The sequence below is a fragment of the Aulostomus chinensis genome, chromosome 16 (assembly GCF_037954235.1).
Source record: "Aulostomus chinensis isolate RoL2024-O1b breed Wild chromosome 16, RoL_Achi_v1.0, whole genome shotgun sequence".
NCBI classification, from domain to species: Eukaryota; Metazoa; Chordata; class Actinopteri; order Syngnathiformes; family Aulostomidae; genus Aulostomus; species Aulostomus chinensis.
The window spans coordinates 6,094,682-6,108,169 of record NC_141335.1 but is presented as its reverse complement, the minus strand read 5'-3'; the positions used below and the strand labels follow the sequence as shown (position 1 = coordinate 6,108,169).

Sequence of the window (13,488 nt, the reverse complement as noted above, 5' to 3'; positions counted from 1 at the left end):
TTCAAATCAGTTGGTAAAATGATCGGTGTGGTGTTTGTCCAATACTTATTTGTATCGTTGCTTGTAATAAAGCACTGCAGCCTTGAGCGTTTTCCTCTGTCGGTCTGGTTTTTGGACAGGTGGTCTGAGATATCAGAAAGCTATATTCTCCTCTCAGTGGTCTCGTAGATTGATATGTTTACAAGCTGTGAGAATCCTGCTCTCTACTACTGTGTGAAAATAGTTAGGTTGTTGTCACCCCCGTCTCTCTCAGGCTGAATAATGAACAAAAGCAGATGAAAGCCAGCTCTGCATGACCACTTACGATATTTCTTTGGTTTTTTTTTTTGGTAACTTGACTTAATTTTTTTTTAAAATGGCTGAAGAAACAACAAATAGCCGAAAGATTCCTTGCGAAAAAGTGTGACATTCACTTAATAGCTTGCTTACCATCAATTTTCTTCACGTTTCACCAAAACCTCAAGGCACACCTGAGCTCACTCTGTAACACAACAGCTGAAAGCAGCGCAATGGAGGAGGAGTGAGAACCACACAAATACTCCCGCAGTCGCTCTGCTTCTTATCACAGGCTCATTACTGTTCGGTGTTTGACAAAAACTCCAAGGGGCAGCAGTAGCTGGCTGCCAGATTGCCTGTCCCATCTGTGGGCTCACGTTTAGGACAGGGAGGAAAATTAAAGGCAGGAAAAGCAGGAATGATGCTGAGGGAAGCTGTGTCCAATTGTAGGAGCGCATGTGTTCCCCAAGAGAGAAACACTGGGAACATTAAAACAAAGGCTAGAGCCAAAATATAGTATATGAGATCAAACAAACAAGATACAACAAATGACAAAGGATGTTAACATCAAATAAAATAAGGCAACTTGATTGGAAAATGTAATTCCCTTTGAAAAAAAGCGCAAATGAAGACAGTAGAATATGGTATGCAAAACTAGTCTGTGTGTGTATAATTTTCTCAGATCATCACCAAGCAAAGTGCCACATCTGATTAATGTTGATCGAATATCTCTTTTGTGTTCGTGTCTAGAATATATTCCATTTGTAGCCCAAGGGGAGACAGTGAGGCAGCAGCCCTAACAGTGATTATGTATTCTGCATTCAGTAGAAAGTTTAGCACAGGGGACCCCAGGCTTTCTCAGAACCAAATTTTATGTATTTTTTTTATTTATTTATTCCAGTTTCATAAAAACAAACAAATAAGATAATGTGAATGGGGAGTCTGGGATTAATTATGAAGCAGCTGATTAGTGTGTGTTTGTGTGTCCTGGGATAATTGTGTCTGGGACGATGTCTGAAAAGCCTTCAGGCTTCACTGCAGTCTGGAAGATAGATGCACCCCCCCCCCCCCCCCCCCCCCCCATCCATCCATCCTCCCTGTCTCTCCCCATCCCCCCCCACCTTCAGCCCACTCATTCAGTCTTTTCATACTTTCCTGTTGTTTGAAAGAAAAACATATTCTGGTGTCTTCTTTCCACTTTCCATCACTCCACACATCCTCTTCCCTAATTCTCGGCTTCATGCCACTTTTCAGCATCCACACAATTCCTCTTTCACGTGACTCAGTCATTGGCAAAATTCTGGCAATTTTTTTTGAGAAAATTAACATAGAAAGTGCAGCATGTACCAGAAATAGATTTATCTCAACACCTCATCAACAGATGATTGCAGATTTTACATTCAAAAGTATCACTTGAAGGTCTTGAGATGGCTGCCGTCCACGATTGCAGTAAACAAAGTCTGTCTCTGGAATTTCATTGAAGCTGGAAGTGTGAAACTTCCTGTCTTGTTGCACATGACGCCAGTTTTTATTTTCACCTTTTGTAGTTGGGAGATTGGGTGAGCCGTTGTTGCGACGAACTAGAAGAACTTGAAGAACTTGAAAACACTGATTCCTTCATCAGAGACAAATATTTCAAAAGAACCCTTCATGGAACATGGAATGAAGCAATTAACCGATTTACAAGACCCTGATCAAGTCCAAGCCAATCCGTCCTCTCTGAGGGTCCACATTCAAGACGCGGACCTCCACCCGTTCCCCGGGGCCTAATGCCAGGCTTCGACGGCGCTGGCTGACAGGCAGTTTGTCAGGAGTGATGTTGCTTTTGTGGATGAGGCCCGAGCGGCCAACACCGATATCAACAAAAGCCCCGAACAGAGTCGTGTTGTCCACCCGACCAGTCAGCACCGCACCCACCTGTAGATCCCTCATGGACACTATTCCCTGCTTAAAGTCTGCCTGTCCAAAATCTGGGGATGGCAAAAAAAGAGAAAGCAAGAGAGAGATTTTATAAAAATAAATGACTTGAGGGACTTTTGAGAGGTATCTATGACAAAATCAGCAATGGATAGCAGCAAGCACAATTGTTTGGGAGGACAGACAGGAAAAAGGGACGCAGGAAAGTAAGGGGGCGGAGCAGAAATGACAAACATATTAAATTTCAAGCGGTAATCCGATTCTAGTCGCTGCATACTTCCACATTTCTCAGCATTCTATTCCACCCTTCTTTCCATTTGGCTTGTTCATGAGATATCTTTTTCCTTTCTGTAGCATTAAGACAAACAAGGAAGGCTTGCGCCGCAGGAAATAGTCCGGTTCAATTATCCTCCCCACAGCACTGATTTCTTGCGGTAGCCTCAGCCCATCTGTTTACTCAGCTGAGCACCGGCTAGGAGGCCAAGTGAAGTGTGCTGAAACTGAAGATGACCAATGCGAGGATGAACCTTGAAGCTGCATTCCTTCATTTTGAGGACTTAGCTAACCTTCACTTGGGATACATACTTGACTTTTTTTTTTTTTTTTTCCACTGCATTTTGCTGAAATGTACAATGCCAGCTTCTTATTCTGGCAGCTTGTATGGAGACTTGTTAAATATGAGCAGGACTGTTAAAAATACATCAGGTTTACCAACTGCTTTTGAATGTTACACAGCCTTTCTTTCTCCCAGAAAACGGAACAAATGAGTGAGAAAAAAAAACACACTTGCAGTAGAACTAATGGAGTGTTAAACGTTTGTGACTGTGTGAGCAAAGACACACCAAATTGATGTCAGAGAACTAAGTGCAATGAAGGCCACCTGTTGCGTGCCCTCGTGTTGCCAGCGCATGGCCCAGAATTTCCTCTACAACCAAATACAAAGACAACAGGAAATTCTTGCGTGTGGTTTTGACAGTGTTAATATATTGGAATGATCAAGAGAGATCGATTTAAAATGAAAGTTGTTTTTTTTTTTTTGCAGCCCTCTAAAGTAACTCATTCCTCTTCACGGGTGCTGATTCTCGGAAACTGACCAGCCGACCACAGCGGTTTGCCGTCACTTAGCAGTGCGTACAACACACAGCAAGGACCAGCTCTCACTGAGGACCTGACATTGACCGAAGGCCGACTGTCGACCTGGTGTGTCAGGGGCTATAAACTTAAAAGGTCTGTTTATGTGTGCATGAACACAGAGTACGATATTAAAGAGAAAAACAGATCTTTGTGTATGTGTGTGTGTCTGTAAGATGTTCTGTCCAATAACACGGTCTGTTGGACCCATCACACCCCGTCAGAAACATACTGCGAGTGTTGTTGGAATATTGGGGGGGAGCCACAGCACTGTCAGATCCTGTCAAGTTACACTGCCAAGACATGCTTTAATATAATAAAAGGCACAAGAAAATGCAGTGTGTGTTGTGACTAGAAAACCAGTCAAAGAACTGGACAAACGGTTGAGCGTTCTATCAGTCAGAAGTGACTTTAAAGTCCACTATAAAGGGAAGATAAGAGACTATGAGAAGTTACTGCAACTTCTAGGTGCTTTTTTTCCTTTTTGTTTAAAACACTGACAGTTTGGCATTTCTCAATCTAAAGACATGTAGGAATAACACACGAGATCGAGGTGAAATATGTTTTTTAAAGAGGAATTATCCAGCGGTTGGAGTCATACTACATGATTAACAGGGTTCAATGAACAAATATTCATGTAATACGGTGCATATCAAAAAGGTTTAGTTTAAGAGAATGGATGAGATTACATTTTGATAACAAGGTGTTTGTCACCCCCAAAAAATGCTGGTCGTGACATTATTTACATCCTTGCATAAATACTTATTGTCTAACTGTGAGTGGTAGGAGACTTACTTTGCCGTATGTCAAACCCGGGGGGCTGCGTTAGGCCATCTATGATGAGTTGAAGGGTCTCAGGTGTGGTGTCCACAGTTCTGGCCAGTTCATCCACATTATGTGTCCTAACTTGGCTCTCCACACACTGTCGCAGGGTCGCACTCCCGATCTGGTCAGCTCTCCCACCAACGAGGGACAGAAATCTGGACATGGATGATTCGTGTGGAAAAAAAAGAAAGACAACAACAACAACAAAATAAAAATTTAGCATAGAGTATGAAAAATTTTACTTTTCCACAAAAAAAGAGACAAAGATGAATAGATTTCATATGGGGACTTATTCTATAGACACACACACATTTTGTAGTGACCAGAACGTGTTTGTGTGGGAGTTTTAATCGTGAGTGGTCCCGGTTGGGCTATAACAGCTTTCAATAACTGAAAGAAAGAGCCTATGTTGAATAGAAAAAGAGAAATGAAATGGAATGAGGGACTATTTACTATCAGGGAGGAATGATGAGGGAATAAAAACTGGGTTGTTAAGACAAAGGGCGAGGAGGAAAAAAAGCAGCAGGAAGGAGAATGGGGTAAAATGAAAGCGATTTTTAGGGGTGAGAGTAATTACACGAAAATTCATGAGTCTGTTGATGTGGGGGGGTTACTCTTCTTAAAAATCATACGCACGTATGCACAAACATACATTTACGTTTGTAAATCAGGTAAATCCACAGTGGGCTGTAAACACTTTGACACCTTGTCTCATGAAACTGCCTCCACTTTGCTAAGGCTGGACTGTTTGTCTGTCTGTCAGCCACAGCCACCTGGAAAACTCTCCGGTCACTTTTTTTCTACTTGGATGTCCCATCTCAATAAGTCTAGACAGTCACACAGCCAGTCTGTCAGTCAGGCCGCACCATTTAAAAGCTCACCCTGAGAGTTAGATCCAAACTAATTAGAATGAAACAAACTGGCATGAGAGGCAGAGAGGCAATAAAGATGGAAAAAAGTGTGTGTGTGTGTGTGTGTGTGTGTGTGTGTGTACATTATGTACAGTAGGTCCTTTCCACAGCTGCTGATAAATGTGAGTGCATTTGCCTCCATGGACCAGCTGGGTAGTGTCTGTGATGGATGTCGCTCACTGGCAGCCTGACGCCAAACAGACTCCGCAGCTGTCCCCCCGTGATGGACTGAACAGGTGGGCACACATGCACACACACACACACAAAGCTGATTCATACAAATTATTGTTCAGAAATGCCCATTTGGCAGAAGCAGGGACAGTGCGGATGTAATGGGACACGGCTTGTGTACAAACTATGTACGAGACAGCTGGGACTGGAGAGGCCCGCCATCTACTCTGGCTTAGTGGTGAGGATACATCACCTTGCCGGCCTACCGAACATAAGGATGTTCTCTCTGCCACACTCAGCCTTTCAACTTGCAAATTATGTATCTCTGAACAGCAAAAATAACAACTTTTGACTGTCTTGTGGTCAATGATACCAACCACAGCCGCCCTGGTTTCAATCCAGCTGGAATTCTTAGTTGCACTCAAAATGTCGGTCCCATTAATATGAACTTTCTTGACAGTGTTAAAAATTGTGCCACAAATTTTTGCCAGTTTACCACCAGAAAGTACTTGGAAAAACAAAAGAAATAGAATTCAGAAACATTTTCCTGGTTTAAAAGGGTCCCGGAGGTTTATTGACTGACTGACCGCCCATCGATGAACCTCATACATGTGAGTATTGAGTATTGAGCAGCAGCAGCAGCAGCAGCAGCGGCCGCAAATCAACAACTGAAGACACTAAATCTCTCTGCTCCATGTCCAGTATAATGGAACAGCCCATAAATCACGTATTTATTACCGATTTCTCATCATTGATGACGGGCAGAGAAGAAGAAACTTGACCAAAATGGTGTTCATGTAAATATTAGCAATCAGACTTATTCATTAATAGTTATACTGAGCCAATATTATTGTGTATATTATTGAGTATCCAATTAGCCTCGTCCCCTCTTGATGTCTTTGGACTGTGGGAGGAAGCCGGAGTACCCGGAGAGAACGCACGCAGGCACAGGGAGAACATGCAGACTCCACACAGAAAGATCCCGTGTTTGAACCCAGAACTTTCTTGCGCTGAGGCGACAGTGCTGACCACTGCGGCACCCTGCAGTCACATTTTAAAACACTCACACAAAAAAGAAAAAAAATGATTTCAGTCCAGCACCTGCCCTCTTCCTTGTGTGCGTGTATACTCTTGGATCGTGTGTGTATGTGTGTGTGTGTGTGTGCTTGTCCAATAGAAATATTGGTCCCTGAGTGTAACATATCAGAGAAATATTCTTCTAAGAGTGGACGTCCTCTGTCTCACAGCAAAAAAAATACTATACATTTCATCAAACTAGGAAGGCCTCATATTTCAAAGTAGATCTTCTTTAAACTAAGCATGAATGTTCTGGTACTTTTACGTGAATTCATACTTACTTTTGAGAAAAAGGAAATCAAGCAACTTCTTAAAAAAAGCGGACAAATTGTGTTTGTGTGCCTCTGCGTTCATGCTTGTGTGTGTGTTTTGAATGTGGTTACAAGAAGTGGGTGATGTGTGGGCTGTGAGCAGTAATGGAGGATCCAGTTTCTCTAATGTGATGAACATGATATTCCATATATGCCATAAAGACACACACACACACACACACACACACACACACACACACACACACACACACACACACACACACAGCATTCCTCCACCATCCGCCTTCATACCTCTGATATATCAGGCTGTGAGGGCAGTGAAGTATCTCAATGATGCCTCGATGTTCTACCAAATTTAAACCCTGACCCGGATGTGTCAATAAAATTTAGTAGTAGAGTTAGTGTGAATATCATTGTCAGAAATTGTATATTTTGACCAATAATTGCTGAGGTTGTTCTCAAGCATTACAATTCTGTGTTTTAAGCTTTTTGAAGAGCAGAGGACGAAGCGTTCAAAGACAAAAATTGTAGGGTTTGATCAAAACAATTAAATATCAAATAATTGTACTGTTCAAGGACCCATTTAGAAGTCATATGAACATTTTTTTGGGTTACAAGAATTCACATAATTGACAAGTGGATTTCAGTGAAGTGTTCGTATGCGAGATGCTCGTTTTGATGACAGGTTATGTGTCGGTTGTCGTACAAAAATGTTGATTGTTACTGCTGTTGAGACTGTTTGCTGAGATGGTTTGAATCATTTAGATCTCAAGAGTTTTAGCTTTCCAACAGTACATCGAAAATATCCACTTAAACATACGAGGAGTGTAAATAGCATAGTGGGTGCTTAGAACATTCTGACAGCACACGGGCGCCAGTTTGTAATGTTGTATACCAGAGCAAAATTTGAAGGTTTAAAAGTGTCAGAAATTGGACAGCAACCAACCACATGATGGACATTTTTCCCCCTACTCTCTCTCTCTCATTTTACAGACCAAGCAATTGAGAAAATAAATTTAACAATTGTGAAAAAACCTCCGCAGCTCTATTTACGAGTCACAATAAAAAAAGAAATGTCTTGGTAAAAATATAAATATAAATCCCTATGACTTTAAAACTGAGGTAAAAACCTGGTAGAAATACAATCAATAGCACTGCAAGGTTGTCTTTTCTTTTCCAAATGAATCAAGTTGAAACTTAGCGTGAGAAGACGATGTTGTCAGTTCACCTATTCCACAGAAAAAGGCAACCACAGGCTCAGCTGCAGATGGAGCTCAGGGTGTATTTTAAAGGAGCACGCTCTAGCTTCTGATCGATAGTTAAGTCGAATACAAGAGGCCGTCTGAATTAAAAGACCAAATGCTGACACGTATGGCTTTCTTCTGCACCGTCATCGGACCTTAACCCCACTCAGCATCTTCTGTAAGCTTTTAAAAAAGGGATATAAGACTCTGTAAAACTACAATGCCTGCTTTGGATGTTTGAAAAAAATAAATAAATAAATTTCTGCAAGTCTATATAAAATTGAAGTCATGACTAAAAATATGCATATCAAGTGAAAAAAGAAAGAGAGTTCCCAGACCTGGATTATGAGATAGTCATAACAAAGGATAAGACATTTGCTGGGTTAAGAATTCTGAGGAGCAGTAAAATAGGCTGGTGAGAAACCATTTAGTGATGGAGTGGGTGAGAAGAAAAAGAAGGGTCAGTACACAGCAGACTGGTGACAAGGTTTCCTCTAATACCCGATTAAACATTAGTTGTTGAGAAGAGACTTAGTCAGCCAAGTTTTGATTGGTCGGTTGGTCCCTGGAAAAATAAAACAAGCTCCACAGGCAGCAGTCAGTCAGTCATGGACAGACTTTCTCTCTCACAGACACGTAGAGCAGATTTACAGTGTGCTTAGATGTGTTGGGCACAACAAGGAGCAGAAAAAAGGCGAACAAGGAGAACTGGACTGATGAATGTGTGAGTAAGAAACAGCTCTTGGCCTGATCTAAACCTTAAATTAGGGCTGTTCTGAATACCATTTCAGGGACTTCATCATCACCAAGATTAAATATCCGTATCTGAGAATAACTTGAATATTATTGGAATACTATTTCTTACTCCACTGGCTGTTTGGGATTTTTGTGGTAAATGATATTTAAAACAAATAAAAAAACTAGCAAGCACTCGGAGAGCGAATACCTCCGCCAAGGAGAAAAATAACACTAATAGCTATATCCTGCCAATGGTGGAGAACAAACTTCAGGATCCAGGACCTACAGTTTGATCCAGATCGCCTCCACGTTCATCACACTATTCACTGTAATATTTTTCCAACCGTATTAGTTTTTGAGATGTCCTGAAAACAAACAAATACGCTGTGATTCTGACTTAAATGTCATTGCAGGGTTTGGTTTTCCTTCTATTTCTTACCTTTCACAGCTCTGATTAACAGTCCATGCTAACCGTACTCACATTAAACAACAAAACACACATATGATGAAGTTCGACAGACTGGTAAAATACAGTAACATGCATGCATCATGAGTCTGTTTTCACACATGTATGCAGAGACACATTCCCCCCACACACATGCTTTGAGGCCATTAGAGGTGCATCAACATGAGGGGGGCAATGCTTAGAGCCACTAGTATCTGAACATATGTAGACTAAACACCCCTGAGTGACTACAGCTGGAGGAAAGAGGACCCTCCAGCTTTCTGCGTGCCTGCGTGTCTCTTTCACACACACATGACAAGACACACAAGTCTTGGGCAGATGTTCAATGTGCTTTTGATATCAGCATTGCTCACAATCATGTCTCACACAAGGACGCACGCTCACACAGATATACACAAGTGCAAAGCCAACACCTCCTCTGTTGTATCCCATGTCTTTGTAAATCAAATCAGACTCCTCCACCATTGTAACCAGCCCCAGATGAGACGGAGTCCAAATCAACTCCATCTTAGCCCAAACATGCTTTGGCCAGTGGGACAGGCTGCTGTCCAAGTGTGAATGTTTGAATTTGTGTGTTTGTTTGTGTGCACTGTACCTCTGTGCCACATGGTAGGACTCTGGGTGTATGCAGGTCTGGTCCAGGGAGTTATAGGAGATGGGTACACTGATAGCAGATTTTCCTTTGCCCTTCTTAGCCGCTGGTTTCTCTGACACGGCTGGTGCAGGATGAGATACAGACTTGTCACTGGTTAAAAAACAAAACAAAACACATATCTTGATAAGTTAACCACAAACTTTATTTCCTCACTTGCCACACAAACACTTTTCTGTTTGAGTTTCGTGGTTTGATGTCTGCCGCAGTCAACATACAGTGGTGGTTAATCTAATTTATTTTCTTCAGCTCACCTCATTGAAAACAGTTTGAAAAAATAAAACAGCAAAACCTTTCTAAAAATCATTCAGTTGCTTTAAGACAACCCACATACGCACCATCAACAACTTTCAGTGGAAGTACTTTCTACCAAAAAAACAAACAAACAAAAAAATCACTCAAAAAAATTCACAGAAAAGACTGTAAATTATCCAGTGTGTGCTGTTCTTAAGGTAACATTTGGCACAACAGAAGCCCTGCATGACATTTTGGGCAGAGTGTTGATGCAGTGAGCCTGCCAAACAATCCAGCAAAACAGCTCAGGGTCGTCCAGCCCTTGACGTCACTTGGCAAAGTGCTGCGCTGGCCAATCTCATACATGAGAGTAACTTATACTTTGGACATCAACCCAATATTTCCACTTTAAAGATAGCAGTTAATAACCTGAAAATCTTCCAAAAATGTAAAATCTTGTCTATATAAGTTGCTGTGCAGTATTTTGGTATTTTGGTAAGCCTTTAAATACATATATCTGCCAATCAAAATTGACTTCATGGACTTAGGAAAACAGCCCCTGTGCTTCAGGGGTTGTTTTCCTAAGTCGACTGTGTGTGTCTTTGTATCTGCGTACCTGTGTAGGGATTGTGGATTGATTCTAATGAAGCCGGCACACTGCTGGTAAGACTTGGGCCCCATGCCTTTGACCAATTTGAGTTGCTCCCTGTTGATGAAGGGACCGTTCTGCTCCCTCCACTCAGCAATATTCCGAGCCCTGCCTGCATTCAGGCCTGCTACATGCCTACAAGATAAAACCAAAAGGAAAAAATGTCTCAGTTTATTTACTGGTCCACCTGATTTCTGCAAGATTGCCTGAATTTGACACTATGTAGACAGTTCAGAGAAAAATCTAATTATAGGGAAAATGATGGTTAGTTTCAAAACAAGATGTACCTTGGTAACTAGTAATTAGACGTATCCTTAGTAACACAACCCATAGCATTTGCTGAACACACCTAATATTTATAACATGCAAACAGAGAACATTGTGCAGACTGTGACTGTGACACACAGACTGTGTGGGCGTACATGCAAGCAGGGGAAACACTGACAAGAGACACACATATGCCAATATTTACAGGATATGTCCTGTTTTTGTCCAAGCAATAAGGAGAGGTGATTTGAAGCTCTATTAATGTCCACAGTGCCTCACCAACTATTAAATACACTGCTATGTCAACACCCCACATAATAGCTCAGTCATCAACACGTTCATGTATGTGCGAGTGCGTGTGTGTGTGTGCGTGTGTAGCATGACTTCTGGCAGGGATGGAAAAAGCTCACTTGCAGAGCAGACAAGTAAACAGATGACCTGATGCCTGCCCTGCAGCTTTTGCCAGCTCATTAAACACTGTTTGTGTCTACTACAACTGTGTGTGTATCAATTTGCCCATTTCCCACATGTGTGACATGTGTATGTTTTGTACACATGTTGCAGTTAATGCATGTGAATGTAGAGTATTAATAGGCAGAGTAGGATATCTGCCAGTGTGTGTATGACTTTGGATCTGTGTGTGTGTGTGTGTGTGTGTGTAAGTGTACATGTCAGAGCTGTGTCTAGGTTGGCTAATCAGCTCTATGCCTTCCATTTCCAAGGCACATTATCTTTTTTTTTTTTTTTTTTGGCACATTATCTTTAATATGTGCAGTCAGTTCTGTTTTTAAGGACTTCAAGCATCACGATTGTACAACTGAACAAACCATCTGGAAAAATTAGAAGGAATTTTAAGGGCCACTACATGTAATTTCAGATATGTAATTTCATGTATAATTAAATGTCAAAGTGAACAGGCGTGTTTTTAATTTGATGCTTTTTGTCTTTATGGTTAGTATACCACTTTATTTTTAAAAAAACACATTTGAAACTTGACGAAACCATCATTAGAATGACGCATAACTCTGGCCGAAAAATGACATCGTTTGGCAGGTACCATGTTTTTGTGTTTTATTCGCTACAGTGCTTTTCAACGCTGTAGTTTATTTCCTCAGCCAATATTAACATCGTTAGAAGTCACTCGCTCCAGTACAGCTTAATATCTTTTTCTCATTCCGAAATTTTTATTCACACATGCCAGTGAATTGGTCACAGAGGAGACCCTGCTAATCCTCTCTGTTGATTCCAGTCAGTCCAGTAAGTGGGGCCAGAGTGTGAAGCATTAGTCTCAGAGAGCTGGCAGGCCTGTGTGTGTGTGTGTGTGTGTGTGTGTGTGTGTGTGTGTGTGTGTGTGTGTGTGTGTGTGTGTGTGTGTGTGTGTGTGTGTGTGTGAGTGAGAGAGATATGTAAGAAACTTTGCCATGTTGTGACTGCTGAAGTAAAGAATGTCAGAGGTCCAGGCCTCTGCTTCATCTTTATTCCACCATGGCCTGTGTGTGTGTGTGTGTGTGTGTGTGTGTGTGTGTGTATGTGTGTGTGTGTGTGCGTGTGTGTGTGTGCGCGCTCTATCTGTGAGTCTATGAGTTGTGTGTCTGTGACCTCTACCTCATCAGAGTCTCAGAGCAGATGTTGATGTCCACCCCTACAAAGCTCACACACTCCTGCACCACGCTGTCCAGCGCCGTCTTCAGAGCTCCAGCTGACACATCATGCTAAAATCCGACATTTAGCAAAAACACAACCACACACAAACACACAGAAATATTAGTTTGACAACTGCACTGGAAGAAAATAAAAATAGTAAAATAATAAATTAAGTGAATTTGTCAATTTCATAAAGCAAAAACATAAAACAACATTATAATATGTGATCCCTCTAGGCTGTTAATGTGATAAGAAATTAACACAAAATTAGTTTAAAAACCACACTTTTTTTGATGTATTACCATCAGATTAATGCACAAGCTAAAAAAGGATACACAACTTGCAGCTGAAGAGTTGGGACAGACTATGGGAGTTGCGCTGATAGAAAACTATTGGACTTCTCTCAGAAATCACAGTTACCTCAAATCTAACGGCACATTACTCAAATCAACAGTGGGATCGCATTCTTTGACCGTTACGAAGGCAGAAGAGAGCCCGGCCTAGATACACGTCTCATTACCATGTGTTTGTTGTACATTTTTGGCATTGATAAACTGCTCTTGTTGTTCCTTTGTTTCATTTTGTCTCTCTGAATGACATGACACCCACTCCATTGTCCAACCAAAACACTTCCGCTCACTTTCATAACCCACATCCAGAAACCCCACAGAGTTAGGAGCAGGGGAGGAACACCAAATTTTAATCATTGACAGCCAAACATGTTTGGGTTTGTTTGTTTTTTTTAAATCAAGATGCTGTACATGTATTAACCATTATATTTAATCAGTTCTATGTACCGTACTTGTATCTGATGCTGTATGAGCACACTGTCCCCAAAGATGATTTAATTTGAAAAAGATCCACAGAGAAAGATTTGATTGACAAGTAGTACAGAAAAAAACCTACACAAAGAATCTGAAGGTGGGAGAAAGAGAGGTGATTGATAGAAAGAGTGAAGACGGAGGGAGTTAGGAGAGAGAATGTTTAGTTTGGCCTGTGGCTCTCTCCCAGATA

The 13,488-nt window shown here is 41.4% G+C and overlaps 1 protein-coding gene across 1 annotated transcript in view; it reads right to left on the bottom strand.

Moving 5' to 3' along the window:
- Positions 1-1,409: 1,409 nt before the first annotated feature.
- Positions 1,410-13,488, bottom strand: part of srbd1 (S1 RNA binding domain 1) — a 50,691-nt gene continuing 38,612 nt past the window's right edge. Inside the window, exons 17-21 of the mRNA XM_086180099.1 lie at positions 12,436-12,542; positions 10,531-10,698; positions 9,624-9,773; positions 4,120-4,304; positions 1,410-2,246 (exon numbers count right to left, since the gene is read on the bottom strand). Of these exons, the coding sequence (XP_086036225.1) occupies positions 1,957-2,246; positions 4,120-4,304; positions 9,624-9,773; positions 10,531-10,698; positions 12,436-12,542 (900 nt within the window). The 3' untranslated portion in view covers positions 1,410-1,956. The remainder of the gene's footprint in view (positions 2,247-4,119; positions 4,305-9,623; positions 9,774-10,530; positions 10,699-12,435; positions 12,543-13,488) is intronic.